The sequence below is a fragment of the Alosa pseudoharengus genome, unplaced genomic scaffold, assembly GCF_046254945.1.
Source record: "Alosa pseudoharengus isolate Yale_2024_CS ecotype anadromous, Long Island Sound unplaced genomic scaffold, YU_APseudo_1.1 YU_APseudo_1.1_scf_15, whole genome shotgun sequence".
NCBI classification, from domain to species: domain Eukaryota; kingdom Metazoa; phylum Chordata; class Actinopteri; order Clupeiformes; family Clupeidae; genus Alosa; species Alosa pseudoharengus.
In genome coordinates this window covers 1,376,577-1,399,975 of record NW_027468620.1, presented here as the reverse complement: position 1 = coordinate 1,399,975, position 23,399 = coordinate 1,376,577, and the positions used below count along the sequence as shown (strand labels likewise).

At 39.0% G+C, this 23,399-nt stretch overlaps 1 protein-coding gene across 2 annotated transcripts in view; it reads right to left on the bottom strand.

Moving 5' to 3' along the window:
* Positions 1-1,633: 1,633 nt before the first annotated feature.
* Positions 1,634-23,399, bottom strand: part of tspan14 (tetraspanin 14) — an 88,021-nt gene continuing 66,255 nt past the window's right edge. For both annotated transcript variants that reach the window (XM_076285262.1, XM_076285263.1), the window contains exons 7-9: positions 20,052-20,105; positions 12,439-12,552; positions 1,634-8,899 (exon numbers count right to left, since the gene is read on the bottom strand). In XM_076285262.1, coding sequence (XP_076141377.1) covers positions 8,834-8,899; positions 12,439-12,552; positions 20,052-20,105 — 234 coding nt within the window. In that variant the 3' untranslated portion in view covers positions 1,634-8,833. The remainder of the gene's footprint in view (positions 8,900-12,438; positions 12,553-20,051; positions 20,106-23,399) is intronic.

Below are 23,399 nucleotides of genomic sequence, written 5' to 3'. Positions count from 1 at the left end.
TGTATTTGTAGTAGGTTATTAGTAGTAGCAGGTTTGACAATACCCCCTTCAGGAAGCATCATTAAGGCTTAATACCTTCCTTTCACCTTCATTATTTGGGTGAAGGGAGAAGTATAATTCAGATGTTTGCGTTTTTGTAGTGCAGTATTGTATGTTTATGAAGCACATTTGAATTGTTTGATTGTTGAAATGATTGATTGTATGTTTATGGCACATTTGCCACATAGCCTAAAGTGGGTCCCATTTAGAAGTGGCCACTTCATTCGCACTTTCCGTGATTCACGCAGCTGCGTTAAATGTATTACAACTTATCGCCACGAGGTGGCAGCTGTAGCATTGCCGGTAAACAGGGCAGCGGATTTCATTCAAAGGCGTTGCAAGTGGCAGTGAGATACTGAAAGCAGAACGAAACTAAAGATCACCTTGTTGAAGTCATACAGTAGGCTAGACTAGGCTAAATCAGAGCCTACTTTAGTTTTTATCAAGGTGGGGGCCAGAGATGATGGCCTTTGGCAAACAGTTTAGGCCTACTCAAAATGAGTAAAACCAAATTTGGCGAAATCTCGCCAAAGCTACCATGCGAGCCACCAACTATAGCTTGACGAGCTGCATGTGGCTCGCGAGCCGCGCAATGAGTAACACTGCCCTATAGCATAGCCAAAAGTGTGTAAAAATGTGCAATTTGGGCAAATTCAAGAGGCCCCATGTTTTAGTCTGGAAAATAGGCCTAATTTTTTTCTGGGCATGCAAATCTTGTGGATATCTTGACAATACTGATACTTACTCGTCAGGCGGAGCAGATGAAAACGGAGACATCAAAATGACAGCATAACAGGAAGTCACACATTTGCAACCATCCCTCTGATGTAAATTGCAGTCATACCTTTTTAAAGCACACTAAATACACCCTAAATAGCAAACATATACTGGTATATAGATAGATACTTTATTGATCCCAATCCATTGATAGTGAAGTAAGCGATCTGGCTTTCTGTTCTTCACTTTTCAATGAAATGATGCCCAGCCCAATTTCCAAAGCGGCTTGATGTTTGGGTGAAGGAACGTAATTTGATTAATTTAATTAATCACTGAAGTGCAATATCTATGTCAGGTTCATTAGCTTTGCTGACTAAGTGCAAGAGAATGAGAATGAAATACAGACAAAATGGAAATGACAGAAAAAGGGAAGGTCAAGCAGAAACCCTGGAAATGTGTAGAAGAACTGATTGGATACAGGTTTTGTCAGACACTACATTGCTTTACAATTCTATGGAAACGTGGAATGACTTGAGCCCATTAGTTGAACAATTGGACACAACCTAGAATCTCTAACGCAACCAGTTCAGTGTAGTGCTGTGATAAATTTTAAATCTTTAAAATTAAACTATTATGTCCAACCTCTAGCTGACTCTATCTATTAAACAAACACAAGTCATTTGAATATTAGCCACAAAAAAAAACCTTGTAAAAGGTCCACTGTAATAAGGACCCACTAAAGGAAAACATCTTTAATTACATCTTTCCCCCTAACTCAACAGTTACTCTATTGAAAATATAATGGCCTGTTATTATTTCTCCCAGCTGGGTCGAACAGACATGCCCAATAGGGGATGAATTTTGACAACACAGCAACTTTGTTTTTTCCCCATTTTATTTGTAAAAACATGTAAAATATCAAAGACATAAGATATAAAAGAAATCTAAGTATGTTAAAGGCACACGGTAATACAAAAGTACAAAATGGTCACTTCTACAATTATTGGAACATCTTGTGAAGATGAGCAAGATAAGGTTTCTATTAAAATAATTACTTGATGGTTTTTTCTCCAGAATGCACCAAAAGGTGCTCTTTACCTCATCTTTACTAGGGTTCCCAGTAGTCGTGAGAGGACAATATGTGGAATCACTCATGTCTTATTTAGACAGATCAGAACAGAACAGATATTTAGACAATCAGTTCAAAGTCATATTTCATTTTATACAACAGTTAGGTCTGGTCGAGCTATTTATTAATTTTTGATTGGACGAGAGTTATCTCGAGTGGCAATATCCCAGCACAACACCACTCAAGACTTAACTGCTAGTTGGTAATGTAACTGTTAACTGTATGTAACTGTATAAAAGCAATATGACACTTGTGGTCGTGGGGTTGGTAAAGGTCATCCCCACAGCTGTAATTGCCTTCGGCCTTGTAGGCCAGTCAATCTAGCCCAAAAAGACAAAAAAATTGCAACAGAAATGCCTCATAGTTTTTATTGGTCCTAATACCCTCCTGAATCATATACTAAAAGTCTTCCGCCGAAGATGGAGTGGAACATATATTTTTCTTTAGATTAAAGGCCAAAGTTGTACTCAAAACTCTAAGTAATAGGGGGGGGGGGGGAATATAAAAATGTATTACAAGTTTTTGAGATTTTATGTTTATACTTGCAAATTAGGCATTTATTCATAAAATGTACCATAAAACACACACAATCTGAAAATTGGATGAAAAATGTGTTGTTTCATTCTTTACACATTAGATAAAAGACAAAATTAAAGGAAGGGACTGTGGCTATGTTTCTACATCATCCCATACATTAGAAAATACTATTTTTTGAGTGGCTGAGTGTGTGTTTTGTGGGAACCAAACGTCTGATGAAGCACTGACAGTCAAATTAACTCAGAGGGGATGTGAAGGTATCCACAGAGCCAGTCAACAATGCAAATAGCAGCAAGCAGTGATAGTTGGTTGTAAGCGGAGATCCTGCAGCCCCTTTATTTTCATACAAGTAGTATAGTGGTATAGCATATATACTCTTTTGAGTATAGGTGAGGGAAATTTGGTCTCTGCATTTATCCCAATCCGTGAATTAGTGAAACACACTCAGCACACAGTGAGGTGAAGCACACACTGCTACAGCGGGGAGCAGTGAGGGGTTAGGTGCTCAAGGGCACTTCAGCCGTTCCTACTGTTCGAGGGTTCGAACCAGCGACTCTTCAGTTACAAGTCCGAAGCGCTAACCAGTAGGCCACGGCTGCCCCAATTGAGGTACAGAAGTACGAAAGAAGTGCTGCAGTAGCACAGAAAACAGAGGTTGATGGATGAACACCAGGGCACTTCATTCAATACGTTGCTGATAATGCTGACCATAACACCCGGAAGACTGATGGGCATGGGAATTCTTGCATGCATAACCCTCAGAATCAAACGAGCATCAGTGATTCCACCTGTCAAGATTACAGCAAAAGACCTGGAAAAGGTTGGACGCGTCAACATTGTGCCATATGTACTACTAATAGTAGGGGGGCCTATGTGTCTAATTTGGGGGCCTGTGGGATTCGCATGTTAATTTTTGGAGAGTATTATATCTTTGTTCTAGGGGTTCTAGACATGTCTTTTTTGAAGGTTTTGAAGGACCCAAATCAAAGGTCAAATTCAGAAAAGGTCAAATTTGGTGTTTTGTCCATAAACCTCACATTGCTGGTATTATAGCATAGGGTTTGGTGCCAAAAAGCAAATATATTCTACAAGGTAGTGTGCAAAAGTGGGCCACATAAACAATACAACATTACAAAACATTTTTAGGCTGATGATTGATCTCTAACAAGAAATTGTGCCTAAAATTCTCGAAATTGTCCTTAAAAAATAATACTTCAATATCAATACTATCAATTCATGTCTATTGGTGTGCTTGAGTGTAGGCCTAGCCTGCTCTGTCAGTTCTTGTCTACACCCGTTCAGAGAACAAAGTGCAGAGATCTCTGTTAAATCAAATTTAATAGACTTTTACATAGTATCAGCTGAAGTCTGTAAGGCCTTCCGTAGCCTATGTAAGTGTGAAGAAAAGAAAGGGTAAAGGATCAGATAGACAAACAGACAGGTGTGTGTGTGTGTGTGTGTGAGAGAGAGAAAGAGAAAGAGAGATACCAGCATGGACGGATTATGAACTTTCAGGCCCCTGGGCCCAGATGTATTAAGGGCCCCCCACTAATTGTTGTGGGGGACATTTTTTTAAATTTATTTGATGTGATTTCCTGTATTCTGGTGCATTTTGGGGATGGCCAATACTTTAGTTCAATCAGATTCATAGCCTATGTGTTGATATGATGTGTTGATATTGAGGCAATGATTCCATGCAATGGCTTGGGCCCCCTGACTTCTTGGGCCCCTGGGCTTGGGCCCGATAGGCCCGTGCAGTAATCCATCCCTGACTACCAGTGACAGTTGGCTGATGATAGCTGGCAGTGATAGAATTTAGAATATCGAATAACCTGAAGCACATAGTGCTCTGTTCTTCATGGTTGGTGATATTAGTGACCTTCTAGACTCCTACATTTGAGCAAGCACATTTTCATAGTTCATGGTGGCACAGTCTAGTTAGGTTATATTCTGAGGTGTGTCTTTCTGTTAGTCAGGTGATGGCACACATATTCTAAAAGAAACAGATTTTGGGTTATGTATCCAGTGGCAGATATGTGTGGACTGGTGAATGACCCATCACTAGAGACATATGCCAAATTTCTTGTTTTTGTCCATGAGAGAGTATGGAGATGGGGATCACAGATCAGCCAACGATTACATTGTTACAGTGCAGTTATTTTACAACAGAACAAAGCAGTTTGGCACAGGAACTGCTACAAATCCACCTGTAACAGTGATCATCTGCAGCATGCTAATATTCGCTACTAGAAATCATGTGAAGCAGGCAGGACTCAGTGTCTTCAAAAAAAGCCATGGTAGACCATCTTCTGAACATGCAGCAACACCTGCAACTGCATCAAGTCCATCTAGAGGGACTTTGTACACTTGTTCAGCAGCAGCTGCTGCCAGCATAGATAAGTGCTTCTTCTGTCAGAAGCAGACAAAAGAGTGTCTTCATGAGGTGTCCTCTCAATCCAGGCAACCAACCAAGAACTATAAGTAATATTTTGAAGTCAATGACTTTTAACAGGTAGCCAGTGTAAAGATGCTAGGATGGGGGAAATATGTTCATATTCTTTTTGTGTGTAAGCAGCTTTTGTGTGTGTGAGCAGCTGCACATGAATAAGCTGTAAGCTCTTTAGACAGGTATTATTACAGTCAGCATAATAGCATTGCAATAGCATTGCAATAGTCTATCCTTGAGATGACAAAACATTAATTTCTCAGCATCTGGTAAGGATAATGACTTCCTTATCTTTGAAATGTTCCTTAAATGGTAAAATTGAGTTTTGGTGATCTGTTTTATGTGATTACTTAGTGCTAGGTCCTGGTCAATTATAACTCCCAGGTTTTTAACACTTGTGGATGAGGTCAGGGGAAGATCACTATATGTAGCCTGTTATGTGGATAGGATATCCCTCATCTTTTTGGAACCTAAAACCATGACTTCTGTTTTATCTGAGTTCAAAAGCAGGAAATTATTCGTCATCCATGTCTTTATATCTCTTATACATGTGTCCAGTTTGGCTAACGGGGTTAATTCATCAGGTTTTATGGAGAGGTATAGTTATGTATCATCTGCTAAACAACAGGGGCCCCAGTACTGAGCCTTGAGGCACTTTTACCATAATCTGGATAGATGTTTTTTTAAGGACCTGTACAAATTGTTGACAGTTAGGAAGGTATGATATAAACCAAGCGAGTGCTGAGTCTTTGATGCCTATCAAATTTTCAAGCCTAAGTAGTATGTCATGGTCTATGGTGTCAAAGGCAGCGCTGAGGTCCAGGAGGACCAGTATCGATACAAGGCTAGGTTTTTTTGAGGGAGGGCTTAATAACAGATGTCTTAAAGAACTGCGGTAACTACATGCCCTGATAGAATTATTTATAATCTAGAACAAAACATTATCCAGGAAGGGGAGACCAGTCTTAAGAAGGTGAGTACAAATAGGGTTTAGTAGACTAGTTGTAGATTTTGATGAGGAAATTGTGGAGGTGATATCTAATATGTTGTGTATATGTAAATGAATTAAATGTTGTTTGAGGTCTCATCTGTGATTATGTGATTTTGCTATCTTTCAGCAATGGAGTATGTGTATTTGGTGAAACTGATTGGTTATTGATCTTCTTATCTCTAATTGTTTGACATACAATCATAATACTGACATACAATCATACTGTTGAAAATAAGATAATAACTGTTTTGTGAACTTTATTCAACATAGCCAGTGATTAAGGTGAAATTTATGGTGTTAATTATAGTGAAATATACAATTTCACAAAAAATAGGGTTAAAACAGGTAGAAAAAATGACATACTTTTTCTCCATGTTCAATGACCTCTAAAGACAGTCAAACCACTCTCCAAAAATTAACATTTCAATCCCACAGAAACCACATAGGCCCCCTGACTATAAAGAGGAAATTGCTGCTGCAGGGGAAAAAGCAATGATACAGATCGACAAAGGCAAAGAAGCAGATTCTCTCAATGACCTCAGACTGAAACGTTTTTTATAGTAAGGTGACTGACAGCAAAACGGCTATCCACCCTCGCAACTTGCCAACAACAGCTTCATCTGCTATGTTTCATAGCTTCAGAGTGTACCATCAAGTTCAAGAATGGATGGGAAACTTGCTACCATCAGAGGAATGGGGATGGAGGATCCAAGACTCTGTCCATAATGACCTGCACCTCAATCTTTGTTCGAGCTTGTCTGGTTGCAGCACAATGCGCTGCAATTGCCGTCGTCAAGACCTCAACTGCTCCCTAGCTTGCACAGAGTGCAGAGGGGCATCTATAAGTATATATACTCATTTGATCCAGTGAGGGGAAATTTGGTCTGCATTTATCCCAATCCATGAATTAGTGAAACACACTCAGCACACAGTGAACACACAGTGAGGTGAAACACGCACTAATCTCGACACAGTGAGCTGCCTGCTACAGCTGGGGTAGCAGTGAGGGGTTAGGTACCTTGCTCAAGGGCCGTTCCTACTGGTCGGGGGTTCGAACCGGCAACCCTTCGGTTATAAGTCCGAAGCGCTAGCCAGTAGACCATGGCTGCCCCAATACGTATGTGCAAATATGTCAGCAAACTTGGATGAGAACATTGATTGAACTTTTTTTGTTGTTGCCACAGTTATGGCCTACTGTACCTCCTGTTTTGTATTAAAGTGCCTACTGGTCTTTCTCTTCTATCTGTCTCTTGAGTTGTGGTTTTGGGTACATATTGTCTATTTACAGATTTCAATATCAATGACTTGTCTGTTAATAGTGGTTTCCGCTAAAATATGTATTCCCTTTCACTGTAATCTTTAAAGGGTGTTTTCTCAAAATTTCCGTAGTGTTCCGTTTCCGTACACTGTGGAGGAGAAATATCAACTTCAGTAACACTATTATAAACTATCATAAACTATTCATTACAGATTTCTTCCTATCTATATGTTGTGTTTGATTAGGGAGGAGTTATGTTGATATATTTTCAATAGCCTGATATTTTCTATATCTTCTAAATAGTATTTTCTAATGTATGGGAGGATGGAGAAACAGAGCCGCAGTCCCTTCTTTAATTGTGTCTTTCTGTATTGTCTTAACATAATGAAACAATACATGTTTAATCTTGCTTCATCCAATTTTCAGATTGTGTGTTTTCTATGCAAATGATGGTACATTTTATGAATAAATGCCTAATTTGCATATATAAACATAAAATCTCAGTTTGATGTCACTAATCAACTGGAGAAGTTTCATAGTGATAGCTATTAATCTATTTTTTTCCCTATTACTTAGAATGTTGGGCAGAACTTTGGCCTTTAATCTAAAATAAAAATATGTTCCACTCCATCTTCGGAAGAAGACTTTTAGTATATGATTCAGGAGGGTATTAAGACCAATAAAAACTATGAGGCATTTCTGTTGCAATTTTTTTGTCTCTTTGTGCTAGATTGACTGGCCTATTGTACGGCTGAGGCGATATCCTTTACCAACCTCACCCTCCACTCGTGTCACATTGCTTAAGTCTTACTGTACGCTATTTTGTCTTAAGCTCAGAAAAGACAAAGCTGTAATTGTTAAGAAAGGGATGGTCCACCTGCGAGAGGAAACTCTCAGTTTCATGTTAAGAACAGATCAACTGCTTTGTGGTGGAGCAGCAGTAACGTCACCGTCTGGCAATTGGTTGGCCCAGGTTTAATTCTCAAACCCGGCATTGCGAGTCTATGTTGCTTTGAGTAAACCTGTCTGCTAAATACCAGTCAACCTGTGCTGTTCCCACCAGCCTTCTAGGATATGCACTGTGCAGTTTTGTGTTCTTGTGTGGAGCACATTGCAAAAAAGAAAGAAAACCTTTCACATCCCGACATTTTTGATTATACCACCAAAAGACACCAGTTGCATGTTATCATGCTTACAGCAGTGCCAATAAGTCTATGTTTGGTGTTTGCAAGGATTCTGTATGCATTTTAGATAGCTAGATCACTAATTTTAAACAAACGCTTGCATAGTGCTACTCAACAGGAGCCTAAACATACAAACACAAAATTATAACAAGCTAAGAGGCCATGTTGATATCTGAATGAAAAAGAAACAAGCAAACAAAGATTTTGGAATAACAATGATTTCATGGAAATGACTCACAATTATGTACACACTTTAAAGTGAAATTGTATTGATCTTTGAATTTTTTATGCTTGCTGTCAGCAGGACAAAATCATGATATTATCTGTCTCATCTGTAAAATAATCTAAAAATCCAAGAATACCTTAAAATATGAATGCATGGAAACACAATACCCAGACAAAAGCCAAAAATCTCCTATGTGGTCCCTCAGATATCAATCATGGAAAAGGGACATTAAAGATGAGGGCATCCAACTTAAGCTTCACAAGTCCCATGGCCATAATTTCTTCCTCCTTCTCCACTTTAGATACATTAATAGCTCAACTTGACCTTCTCAATGTCTCCAATTAAAGTCCGTGACAAGTATATGCCCACCATCTGATAAGACAAAACAAACAAAAATAGACATTTAGACATTTAAAAAATATTGATGAAAAGTGTGTCACAAATGACATAACATACAATAGAAAAGACTTAACCCTAACATGCCCGACCGTTCTAATTTTGTCGAAATTTTAACAATGACCAAACATCTCAGCTGTCCAATGACTTGAATGATGAATTTTATTTCTGAATTCTTCCCTGTAGTGCTGACAACATATGCTACAATTTTATATGATTGGTTAAAGGTTGTATCAGCGATAGCGGGGATACGTCACTTCTGTTGATGTTCAAACAAAACAGAGAGCTAGCTCGCTACTCCCTCCCCCTCCCTCCTGTGCAATTAAAACTCTCCTAAAAGCGCATCTCGTCGGTTATTGGTTGAAACACTTTATTTTGCCTTTGAGTGGGTTGCCAACCCTTGTTGGTAGCAATTGTTTTTGTGTACAGATCTCGGAGCCTGGCCTGTTCTTCAGTGAGTTTTTTTGGCAGTTTGCCAACGGAGGGCATTACCACCACCATCTGCTGGACTTAGGTGTAATGGCAAGTGTACCCTTTAGCCTCGTTCTGGCCGCCGGGTGAATAAGGCGAATAGAGGCTAGTGTGTCCTCACAATCAGGTACCAAGTCCCTATAACAAGTTTGGACTTCATACATCAAAGTGTTGCTGAGATATGAGCTCACTTCCTGTATTGTAGCGCCCCCTATAGAGGCCAAATGATGCCAATTTCCTAGTGCATCATCACAATCAGTTAACAAGTCCCCTTACCAAGTTTGGACTTCATTCATCAAAGCCTTGCTGAGATAAGAGTTCACTTCCTGTTTGGCGGCCTCATCACCATATTTGATTGGCTGACAAAAATCTGACAAGTATTGTTTGTGCGGCTCAGTCTGAAGATCATCTCCGCCAAGTTTTGTGAAAATCGGGTGAAATTTGTGACCGCTGAAACTTTTCGTAGAGTTTGGATCAATCCAATATGGTGGAGGTCCAATATGACAGAAAGTGACGTGATCGGGGTCGAACAAACTCGGGATGGTCCAAGGATTCAGACGCTACCTCAATTGTGAAAATCAAACAAAAGAGTCAAGGATCACGCGCATGAACGCATGTCCAACATTGGACTGGTGGTGGCGCTAGAGCAGGGGTGTCCAAACTACGGCCTGCAGGCCAACTGCAGCCCGCCACGCACTTCCGGCTCGCCGAGCATTTATTAGTTTATCATAGATCCGGCCCACCACGCACTTTAATCCGGCCTGCCGTGCATTTAATTAATTAGGTTATCATAGGCCGCTCGCTATTTTTTTCCAGCATAGACGACGTTGTGATTAACTTTAGGCTACAGATCGTTTACTATGTCAATGTCAAAACAGCTTGTTACATCGAGATACATAGTATCTCCATTGCAGCAGATCTAACTACGTTATGCTAGGCTACTCTATTTAATTGGGAACACATTTGAGCGTGCACAAGAGGGAGAGAGTGTGACAGGTTCCAGCTGGTTATTGTTGATATTGTTGTTATTGTCACTTTAAGAGTCTTAAAGTGACAGTGCACCATTTATAAATGAATTAAACAACATCAAATGAACAGTATTTCTTAAGAAATTAATTTTCTACAACAAAATTTAAATGATACAAAACATGATATATACACAGTATATATATATATATATATATATATATATATATATATATATACACACACACACACACACACATTATTTTTTTGTTGTGTGGCCCGCCGGCCAATTTTCAAAACCCTGGAGTCAAAAAGTTTGGACACCCCTGCGCTAGAGCGTTCAATGTATATGCATAAAAATAGCTGTGACTATTTATTTGGTCAGCGGAAGCCACAGAACTGTAGCAAAATAATTTTTAAAGAACCATTGTGTTAAGTTTCTTTTCTCGTTTTGGCAAGTAGCTGTATAATAAGTGGGATAATGTATTGTCCGCCCGGTAATTATTGGAAACTAAGTCCCTTCAGGTCGGGTTCTGTTCGCCCTGTCAGGACTTATTTTCAAGTATAAGTATAAGTATATATATTCTTTTGATCCCGTGAGGGAAATTTGGTCTCTGCATTTAACCCAATCCGTGAATTAGTGAAACACAGCACACAGTGAGGTGAGGCACACACTAATCCCGGCGCAGTGAGCTGCCTGCAACCACAGCGGCGCTCGGGGAGCAGTGAGGGGTTAGGTGCCTTGCTCAAGGGCACTTCAGCTGTGGCCCACTGGTCGGGGCTCGAACCGGCAACCCTCCAGTTACAAGTCCAGAGTGCTAACCAGTGGGCCACGGCTGCCCACAATTTCCAATAATTACCGGCGGACAATACATTATCCCTTATATTTTATATCTCTAATCCGAAATGGTCATAAATAAATCTATATTTACTCCCTTTACTACTCATAATATCATTTTTTTTTATGTCATTCTTATTGACTATCATTTGCTTATATGTTGTTGGTGAGAAAGAGAATGTGAATTTTCAACATTATAAATCCTGTTTCCTGCATTTACACTAATCACTAAATTGATCATAACTTATGAAAAGTTAAGAATATTCCAATTTAGTTTTTTGTTTGTTTAATAACCCAGAAATTGTTGAACATGTTATGAACTCCATGAGTTTCTCTATCCTGTAGAAAAATAGGATGAAAATTCATTTTTATTTGAATAATTGTTGGATTTTCATTAATATATCAATATTACCATACAGTAGAAGCCATGATTTTTGTCAGGATGTGATTTTGGGTCATTCAATGAAACGGGTGCCTTTTACACTATAACATTTTCAACAAAAGAAAACTTCTTTTCAATTTATCCACAGCATTAAAGACATGATCACCCCCCAGAAAACCATATTTGCCCACCTCAGACATACATTATTTTCACACTGAAATATAATGGGGAAATGTGACAAGTGGTACATTTCATGATAAAATGGCTCATAAAATAAAAAAATAGAAATGTAATTTGCTTAGCAATGATAGTGTTAAAACTGTAATGAAAAACAGTTATTCCAGTCTAATTTGTAACATTGTAACATTTTTTTTACACATTTTCGCAAATTCATTAGAAAAGGCAAAACAGTGAAATGCAGTGAAATGAAGTGATTACTGCATGATTGTTGGTTTGGAAAGAGACTACAAGGAGCCAAGGATGATATCATTTAATCAATCAAATGTCTGATGCAATCAATGCATTCAGAAGAAAACAATGTACTCAAGGCTGTTCTTAAGCTTCTGATCACTACCACACATACAAATCCATGAGTACTTTAGGAAACCATTACCTCCAGAGAAAAAAAAACAGATTTAATCAAAGAGTAAATAAATCAACGTATTGGAAAATGATTCAATGTGCATTTTCCCTTCATATGGTTCCCACTATGGAAGAGGCAAAGCTAATGATTTTGTCATGCTGTCATATAAGATTGTATGGGCTTCACTCTAGAATGTGGCCTGAAGCATACATGTGGCATGAAGCTTTTTCAAGAGGTATAGGAGTACACAAATTGCATTTTAACACGGTACCTACCTGTAGCAGAGAAATGACCATAAAGACTCCAGCTACAATGTAGATATTTCTTGGCAGCCAGTCTTCCAGAGCTGTAATGCAACCCTTAATGTAGATGGTTTCTGCCCATTTAGTCTACAAAAAATAGCAAAGTGATGTAGGTATGCATGTCATATTTGTGTCTGCATGTATAAATTCATTACATAAGACTGATAACAAAAAAGTAGGGCTGTGCAATTCCAATATCAGTTATCGACTTCAATTGATTATGAAAACAACGAGATTGAGATATTTGGCCGCACTCCATTCTATAATGATGCTCTTGGTTGGTCGTGAGCTCCAGCGCACTTTGCTTTCAGTTGTAAATGTATATAATTCAATTAAATCCATAGTTTAAGAAACACATTTTACTTTACATTAGAACACCATTATCCCCTCCAAACTGATCACCAAACTCAGTGAACAAGGCATCAATACCTCCAACTTCCTAACCAATAGACTGCAGTCTGTTAGGGCAGATAAACTTACCTCCTCCACCCTCACCTACAGTATGTCTGTTGAGGTGTCAACAACCATGGCAACCTTGACAGGGATAACAAGGAGGCAGACATTTGCCCCTCTTATTTTGCCCCTCATACACTATTTTTACCACTCTTATAATGTTACTGTTACTACACTGCAATGGGACGGTTACTACACTACATGTAAGTAAGGGATAATGTATAGAACGCCGGTCATTATTGGGAAAATAAGTCCCGACAGAGCGAACCGGACCCCGGTGCGCTAGCGGAGGGGTCTTGCTTCGCCCTGAAGGGACTTATTTTCCCAATAATGACCAGCGTTCTATTTGCCATTGACAGCGGTAATTATATGTTTGCAGCGGTAATTACATGAAAATATTTTACAGTAGAACTTTGGGAAATCCAATTCAAGTCAATGGAGTGTTCTACGGTTTATACTGAATAACCATATTTATTAGTTTTTTCCTATATATTACTGTTTACACTGCATATATCTATGCAGTTCATACTTTGTTCACACAAATCAATATATATATCTATCCATATCTATTCTGCTCTTACAAGGTTACTGCTAATACACTGCACATATTTATAGTTTATATTACTGTAAACCAGGGCTCAACATTAACTTTTAAAAGTGGTTGCCAGCTTGGCAACCAGGCATGAGGTTTTGGTGGCCAATGCCAACAAAATGGTTGTCATCATTAATGGCATGTTATTTGTTTGCATACTAAAATAATTATAACACTTCTTAGTCTTCAGACACACATTTAGATTTATTTCACATGACAGAAATAGAGGGTAAATTTGCAACTATAGTATAGTCAGATTTCTATAGTAGTTCTATGGTATTGTATAATACTTCTGTGAGGTTCTGTAACATCCTTACTAGGGTTCGACCGATATGGATTTTTTAGTGCCGATACCGATTTTTTTCCCTCAGCCTTAGCCGATGACCGATACAGGCTGCCGATTTTCTTGAGCCGATATTTGGAGCGGATACTGCTTTTATTTTGCTCCCTCAATTTACATCATAAAAATGACACATAATTACACAAATTATGATAACAAATGTTATAAGTCTCAATTTAAAAAAGGAACATTTATTGAACTTATGGATGGGTGCACTGGATATGGTTAACTGTGCAAAATGCTTTCATCAACATCTTACAGCCTTGATGATGCATTGCTTGCTGACTATAAGACATAATTCAGGTCATCACAAAATGTCCTTTGTCAACACATTTAAATACTTTAAGAAAACAATAAGCCTGAAAAGCTATTGAAATAAAGTGCTTGATTTGTAATTTAAGACTGCATGGTTTCATTTTTTCTATGTCTATATTTTTCTAAAAAAAAGCTGAAAGATTTGTCAATCACAGAACATAAATCAGCCGAAGAAAATAACGTGGTGTCAGATGTTTCTGTTCTAAACGGCATCAACGTCAAAAGGTATAAAACATATCTCTCAAAGTTTTAAAATCTCTTCTTCCGGTAGCGCAGCACTCTCATATTGCTGTGATGCGTGTGTCTCACAGACGCACACACAAACGTCTGTTTGGTAGCTGACGAACAACTATTGAACTGGATTGATAATGATAACGTTAGCAAACGGCTCTAAACAAGTAAGGCATACACGGTATGTCTGGTACATGGTAAACGTTAACACGAATTAATAGTTAACTACATATAACACGTCTCTCATTATTAAAGCTTTTATCACTGTGATGGCAACTCCGCCCAGCTCGAAGGGAGAAGGGGAGGGAGACGCACACACTACACGCGTCCAAAACTCAGCCAGGTGGTCGCTGAATAAAACTACCACAAATATCACGGAACAATGTCGGCATTACTTAATCATATGATTGACCAGTGTTCGTAACAGCTACCGCTACCATACGGATAGCCTACAACTTAGCTATTTACAGCTCCCTAAATACAATGGCAAGCAGTTTTATAGAAGAGGCATTCAGGGAGGGAGACACACACACACACACACACACACCACACGCGTCCAAAACTCAGTCAGGTGGTCGCTGAATAAAACTCCCACAAATACCACGGAACAACGTTGGCATTACTTAATGACCAGTGTTTGTAACAGCTACCGCTAGCCTAGCCTACAACTTAGCTATTTGCAGCTCCCTAAATACAATGGCAAGCAGTTCTATAAATGAGGCATTAAGCATTAAATAAAGTACCTATCTATCTATCATTCGTGTTTTCCATTTGGACCCACAAACTTGCTTCCACCTTCAAAGTGTATGGCAATATTTAGCTAAGTCAAACAGTTAAAAGATGCTTTGAAAGTTTACATTTTACTGTTGTCTTGAAGAGCAGGCTTTCAGCACTTGTGGGGGAGGGGCAGTCTGCACGTGAATTGCAGCTTCTCCAGCAACACAGAGCTGCCTGTGGACGCCTGTATGTAAATAATGCGGGGGAAAAACTATCGGCGAACGCAGCCGCTTATCGGCCGATGCCGATACACGTAAAAAACGTAAATATCGGCCCGATATATCGGCCAGCCGATATATCGGTCGATCCCTAATCCTTACCCTCTAGTGTTCCTATATTGGGCTAGTTTCCCATAATACTAGTCTAATACTTCTAGAAGCAGCCTATGTTCCAAAAATGCTATAGTATTCCTATAAAATAACTATAATAATTGTTCTCAAAATACTAGAAAACTCCTATTAATTGTTTTTTGTAAGGAGTCACACAATGTGAGGCTGCAAAAATTGCGTGTTTGGCATCATTCATTCTCCGCATGGCACTGTCTATTGGACTGTCTCGCGACCTCAGCAAATCTTTTTGCAGCTCTTTTATGCTGACTCAATCGCCAGTGTTTATCCTTTAGTCCTTACATCATGAATGAAGTTTTTCCCAATACAAGAGAACTTCTGTCATTTATTGATGGGTATGTTGTGCATGGTTGCAAGTTTAATTTTCTGTCTCTTTTGAAGGTTTCCAGAGTAGGCAAAAAGCTTTTTCTTTGGGGCTGAACTTCAAGCTCTGAGCCATCGTCACCTTCATTTCATTTTCACTTTAATGTTAGGGTTGCTTACAGATGAAGTCTGATTTGTTTTAATGCCAAATTGAACATATTTTGTTAAATTAGCTTAATCTGCTTTGCCATTGCGAGTGAAAAATGCATTCCTGTATCACAACCCTGCGCATAATTTAAACATCAGCAATGCATATGCTCAAATACCAGCGAATTATTTATTGTAATGAAAATCATTAGCCTGGCTAACGTCAGACCTCATCTCATTGAGATGGGGTCTGGCAATTAGACATTCATTTTCTCGTATTTAAAACGTGGTTTACGAATGCCCAGAGCCGTTTATTGGGCGCTACGAATGTCTATCAAATGCGTCTGTACGTAGCTCATAACGGCTTCAGTGTGTTGTCATCGTCTTGCTGCCCTCCCTCCGTTCTGTGATTGGTCCCCTAACTGAGGCGAAAATTTGCTCCATGGAATCCAGGCTGCCTAGCAGCATGAATAAAATCGCGCCCGTAAGGCAGCATGAGAAAACCCAGGCTAGAAAATTATATTAAAAAAACAAAAAAGTGGGCTACAATATGTGGCTGCCACAGAGGCAACCTGGGGTGATGAGCAGGTTGCCACTTGCCACAATTTGGTTGTCAAGAGCAACCAGGCAAACGTTAATGTTAAGCCCTACACTGTAAACCATCCCACCTTCTTAACTGTATAATGTTGTCTACGAGATATACTATTTATGCACTACCTGCTTATATTACATTGCACTTCTGGTTAGACGCAAACTGCATTTTGTGGTCTCTGTACTTGTACTCTGCACAATGACAAAGTTAAATTTAATCTAATCTAATATATTCCTAGACATGCAGACAAAAAGGTTGGCACCTATTTTGCTTGCAGCTAATGAGGTAACTTCACGCAACTTTCATCTGATTTCAAACCCTGTTTTCCTAACTTTTAATGAAACAGAGATCCAACTATGTGGTGAATGTCAGGTGAAGATCAACTTTCATGACAACTTCACTACAGTCAAGATCCCTGTCTCAAAAACAAGTGTGTGGCCAAAGTACACACTGGTAATATAACCAAATAATCATCTTCAGCTTCCCTTTACTTGCTTTTTTATTTTTAGCCCATTATAAATGCTGATACAAAAATAAAAAAGGTAATTAGATTAAAGTGCCCATTCTGTATTATGAAAAATCACTTTTCTGGGATTTGGGGTGTTATTTTGTGTCTCTGGTGCTTCCACACACATACAAACTTGGGGAAAAAATATCCATGCTGTTCTGAGTGAGATACGGGTTTCTGAATGTATCCTGTCTTCAGTCTCCGGGGGAGCTGGTCAAAATGAGCAGGGCCCTCTATGTCATCGGCCGAAACATTTGGGGTCATTCCACGTCAATTCAACCACGCACTTAGGTCTCAAAAAAGTCTGAAAAAATTACCACCTGTGTGTGCAAACACTCTCACAAAAAGCAATGAACAGAAAAGAAATCCCTTCAGGGTCTGAACAGCAGACCTCACAAGTCTGAAAAATCATTTTGGTTCTCATTTTCAGAGCACCCAAGCACCTTGTGGGAAGATTTTTTAAATATTTTTTTCTTTATTCTCTATGATCCCTTCTTTTTAAAAACAATTGGAAAATAAAAAAGAAAGACATGTGTCAAATTGGTATCTTTAAAAAGAAGGGATCATGGAGAGTGAAGGAAACAATATAAAAAAATCTTTGTATATTCCCACAAGGTGTTAAGGCGCTCTGAAAATGAGAACCAAAATTATTTTTCAAACTTGTGAGGTCTGCTGTTCAGACCCTGAGGGAATTTATGTTCTGTTCATTGCTTTTTGTGAGAGTGTTTCTACTTATCTCAATAAGGGAAATAAATGAAAAGCCTATGTTGAGTACATATATGTCTTCTGAAGGCCTAAACAGAGCCCAGTCAAAAACTCTTTGAAAAAAAAGTTTGATCAACTTTGAGGGACAGCTATGATCATGCAGGATCATCCAGACCAGATGTGAAGATTATGCTACCTACTATTCCTATTTATGTACCAGCATGCAAAATTTGAGCCTCCTACATGGTTTAGTTCTTGTGCTATGGGCTTGTGAACTTTGACAAAAAAAAGGCAGAACAAAATCGACACCCCCCTCCCCCTGTAAAACTGGTTCTATCTTGGAAAGTATTGATCTTACATAAAAGTCATTTTACAGTGTGTCTCCTGGATAACATAGGTACACCTGGTAATTTTTTCAGAATTTTTTGAGACCTAAGTGCGTGGGCCCTGGTTGAATTGACATGGAATGACCCTTTGAATATTCCCATCCACTAGGTTAGGAACTTCCTGTCAAAGATCCTCCATTTTGGTCGTAGACTATCATTTCCAACAGTCGGCGAGGCTACACAAAATATCTAAATGTCTTTTATGCACCTGATATCCATATTTCAAGTATAAAAACAGAAACTCCCCAGGACACGTCTCGTTCTTGTTGGCAAGTATTTAAGTAATATGACACGAGTGGGAGCAGGGTTGGTAAACGATATCACTGTGACTAATTCGGCCGTAGGTACGTCTGCTATGATTATACTCCAATAACTTGACTATTACTTTACTACGAAAATTCAAACAGAACCGTCAGTGATGTTTGTCACACATTCTTTATTATTCCTGCATAACAAATTGCATTTTATCACTGGCAGTCGGAGACTTTCTGGTGGAGAAACCTCTGTCACCGTGTCACCATCAGACAGTAACATTACGACTATGCTACCCATTGACGTAAACATGGAATCAGTTCCGGAGTGGCCCCAGACACAGAAACAGCCTATTCTGAAAGGGACTGAAACTGGCAAGAATGGAGCTGCTGATAATTTGTAATCTAAGGGGATTTTTTTGCAAACAGCTTCAGGGACATGTTTTATGCAACCCATAGGTCTATTTTGACTTGTTGAAAAATAAGTATAATATGGGCACTTTAACAGATAAAAGGCAAAGTATGTAGCCTAGAAATCTAGACGCGCCCCTAGCGGCAGCAAATTACATTTGCTGCCAGGGCTAGTCTAGCAACTCTCCATTGGCTTGTGAGCTCCAGATCTCCAGACTTCGTCGGGCCAATGAAATCGTGTATAGAGTCGGTAGGTGGGCTTAACATAATGATTGATGGCAGAGTTGCAACGGTTTGGCTTGAATTCCCTGCTACTTGAAAACAAATAAGATGTATGTTGCTGTTGGCGAACAGTGTGACACGAGTTAAGCTTTTATTAAGTTGGCAAACGTTTGAACTAGCCAACTAGCTCCGCTGGTGGGAAACGCATGGGACTCATAGCGCTGCCGCTGTCCTATTGCGTGCAGAGGGAATTTGAAAGGTAACTGATTATCCCGCCCCTCGGACTGAGCACTGCGAACGGTGAGTGTCCAGACCCTACATGTAAATGTGGGTCTGGCTCGCCAGGCTACAAAGTATGTTTATTTACATAGCACATTTCATACACAGAGGCAAATCATTGTGCTCTGCAACATGCTGATGTATCGGCCGGGTCAATGTGATTAGTGGTTTGGGGTAGAAGTCAGTGGGTTGCCTCACCTGTTTTATTTCATTTACAGTGTGGTAAAAATACCAACTACTCAATAAATACATGTATAATGCAGCAGAAAGTTCTGGTAATATGAACGGACCATGCCAACATTTGGACGGTCAATAACTCTCTATAATGACCGCTGCAAAAAATTAATGATGACTATTAAGGGCAACAGGTTTTGTGCTCCTGATCTTTCATATCATTCTGTGGGTAATTGAAGTGCAATGGAACTTCATGGAAAGTAAGTGTCAGCAAGTAATATGTTGCTATGCAAAATCTGAAACTTCTATTTGTGTGACGAATTATTTGTCTCTCAGCGGAAGCCACAAAATAGTAACAAACTTATTTTAAAGACACATTGTGTTCGACACCCTTTCAGGAGTTTTGTACTTTTTTATGTCCATTTTTACATGAATGGTAATATGCACCTTGAACCAAGAAACCACACAGATCCCCCCTCTCCACACAATGAATTCCAATTAAACACATGAACACAGTCGATGGAGGCAAAACACCTCAAACAAAAATACTCACCAGTGTTCCAGAGGACCTGACATCATAGCCACACTGCGTGTTCACAACATTATCCTGCATAGACACAAAAAAGCTAGTAAGTTGGTGAGTCAATACATAAATGACTAGAGACTTAGGCCCTGTCCCAATTCTCATTATTTCCCTTCCCCTACCCTTTCCGCTACCTCTTGTCCCGGAGCCATAGGGGGTGAATATATTTCCCTTAGAAATGGAACACCGCTAGCCAGACAGGGGACAGCCGGGACGATTGAAACATTTAGAAGTAATTAAGTGTGCTTGCAAAGCAGCACACTTATTGTTCTTCTTAAGTTTTATTAGGGGTCCGAGCAGCGTAGCTGCAGGAACCCTATTGTTTCTGTACCGTTCATTTTTTGGCCAAAATTCTGTAAAAGTCATACTGCAGCCTAAACCGTAACTCCAAAACTCTTGAAATTTTCAGGTATGGTTACCAGTACCCCCCTCTACCCATAACCCAAAATTTGGGGTACTGCACCCAAAGGTGGCGCTATTGAAAAAAAAAAATAATTATGCCTTTTTCTCCTTACCAGATTCACCTAGACTCAAAATTCTTTCAGAATATTAATCTCTAAACTCAGATGCATCTTTTTGGCCCTGGTCTTATGGTCTACAAATGTTTACTTTTTCCACAATTTCATGGAAAAGCCAAACATTATAAAAAGTTTCACACTCTTCAAAAATAATCGAATCTTCACCAAAATTCTCACAGACAATGTTTAGACCAAGCCTCACAAAAGTTATCGCTCAGAATTTTGATATTTTGTTCCATTTCAGAGATATAGGCCAATAAAATTAGACCACTTAGGCCTTTTTTCCTAGATCACCTATATTCCTATAAACCGTAAGTCCTAGAAACTTGACATTTTCAAGTATTGTTACCAGTACCCCCCACTACCCATAACCCAAATTTGGTGTACTGCACCCAAAGGTGGCGCTCTTGTCAAAAACGCTTATTTCTCCTTACCAGATTCACCTAGACTCAAAATTCTTTCATCATATTAATCTCTATATTCAGATGCATCTTTTTCACCCTGGTCTTATGCTCTAAAAATGTTTACTTTTGCCACAATTTCAGAGAAAAGCCAAACATCATAAAAAGTTTCACAGGCTTCAAAAATTATCAAATCTTCACCAAAATTCTCACAGACAATGTTTAGACAAAGCCTCACAAAAGTTATCAAAAGAATTTGGATACGTTGTTCCATTTCAGAGATATAGGCCAATAAAGTTCGACCACTCAGCCCATTTCTCCTATATCACCTATATTCCTATATGAGTAATTTTTTTTTCTTGGATAACAACCATACAACCATCATTAGGTGGATACCATTAACAGTGCACATTTTCAGATATGTACTCTTTTTTATAAAGCCCTTAATTCTATTGTCAAATGTATGCTAGGAATTTTCTTGATGTTGTGTGTTTGCCAACACACATTTTCACCATTTGAATGTGACTGCTCAATGTGTATGATTGTCAGTGGCTGAGTGGGATAATGCCTAGTGCTGGTGTTTGTTAGGTTGAGAGTTCGAATCCTGCTAGAGCTTTAGGCTCAAGATGCACATGCTATTGGTTATTGAAGATTCACACTATTGAACAGCACCTGAATGACATCAGACAATTAACATTCACACTCATTAGTTGCCAAGAATCAGAATGCCGACACACTCTATGACATATAGGGGAACTTCTTTGTTTACTATTTTTCCTTCATCATTAAGTCTATCATATTTATATTTCATCCATTATTGTTCTTCTCTATAAATGTCTAATTGCCCCAGAATATCCAAAAGTTTTCAGGTGTACTCTTTCAGGAAAGCCCTTCATTTTATTGTCAAATGTATACTTGGAGTTTTTCTTGTGTGTTTACCAACACACATTTTCACCATGTGAATGTGACTACCCAATATGTAGGATTGTCAGTGGCTCAGTGGGATAATGCCTAGTGCTGGTGTTTGTTAGGTTGAGGGTTCGAATCCCCGGTAGTGCTTTAGGCTCTAGCTCGAATACTATTGGTTATTGAAGATTCACACCATTGAACAGCACCTGAATGACATCAGGCAATCAACATTCACACTCATCAGTTGCCAAGAATCAGAATGCCGAGACACTGTATGACATTCAGGGGAACTTCTTTGTTTACTATTTTTCCTTCATCATTAAGTCTATCATATTTATATTTAATCTATTAGTGTTCATCTCTACAAATGTCTAATCGCCCCTCCATGCTTGGAGTTTTTCTTGTGTGTTTACCAATACACATTTTCACCATGTGAAAATCCAGAAACATGTAGGATTGACAGTGGCTCAGTGGGATAATGCCTTGTACTGGTGATCCTTAGGTTGAGAGTTCAAATCCCACTTGAAGCATTAGTGAGTTGTGGATGTTAGCATACTACAATAGAATGCTGTTGGGTTGTGGAGGATAACACACTATAACATTACAGCTACTTGTCAATATGGACTTGTAGTGCAGGGCAAGTATTACTGTATAATTATAAGCTGTAGCCTATGATTTTTTGTTATTCTTATAATATTTGTCATTTCTTATACATATTTAGTCGGCTCTTCCACTTGACAGAACAACTCTATATCGGTTAAGGATGTCACGCATGAAACAATGCTGCAGAAACATGAAAATACGACTTTGAGTTTAGTAGGCTATAATTTTCAGTTCCTGTTTATCTATTGCACAATGGGTAATAATTTAAAGGAATCATGTTGCAGTCTTGTAAATAGTGACCCTGCAAGATCCCTAGTCATTGCAAAATCATAGTCTGTGACTTAAAACTCTACTACTTGTCTTTAGATGTGAGAGGGTCTGAGACTGTAGTCTTTCAAAAATCTTTTCCAAATCTTTGCAAATCTTTCCAAAGTTTACCCGCTGGGAAACCCTGTAGCTCCGGAGCAGGGGCTCAGACCAGGATAAATTGTTTGCTCGCCCTCAGTTCGCTCTTTTGTTCATCTCAACCCAGCACTCCAGTGTGTCCTGCTCTGTGTGCGTCTTTGAGTTAACGTAAGTCATCACTTTAATCACCCTCACTATGACTTTTGTGATGTTTATCAGTTTGTAGAGTAGCTCTGCCATCATGTGTAAAGTTAAGGTCTTTGTTTGTTGGTTTGGTGTGTTGGAGTCCCATGTGAGAGATGATTAGGTGATGTTGGTTGACTTGGGATGTCAAGTATTGTTTAGTTGTACCTTTATATAGCCATATGATTTCAGTTTATTGTTCAAATGTCAATTGGTTTGTTTGTGAGTTGGGATCTGTACTGATTTACCCCATTTCACTGATTACTCCATTTTCTGTTTGTTTCCTCTTTGATGCAGCA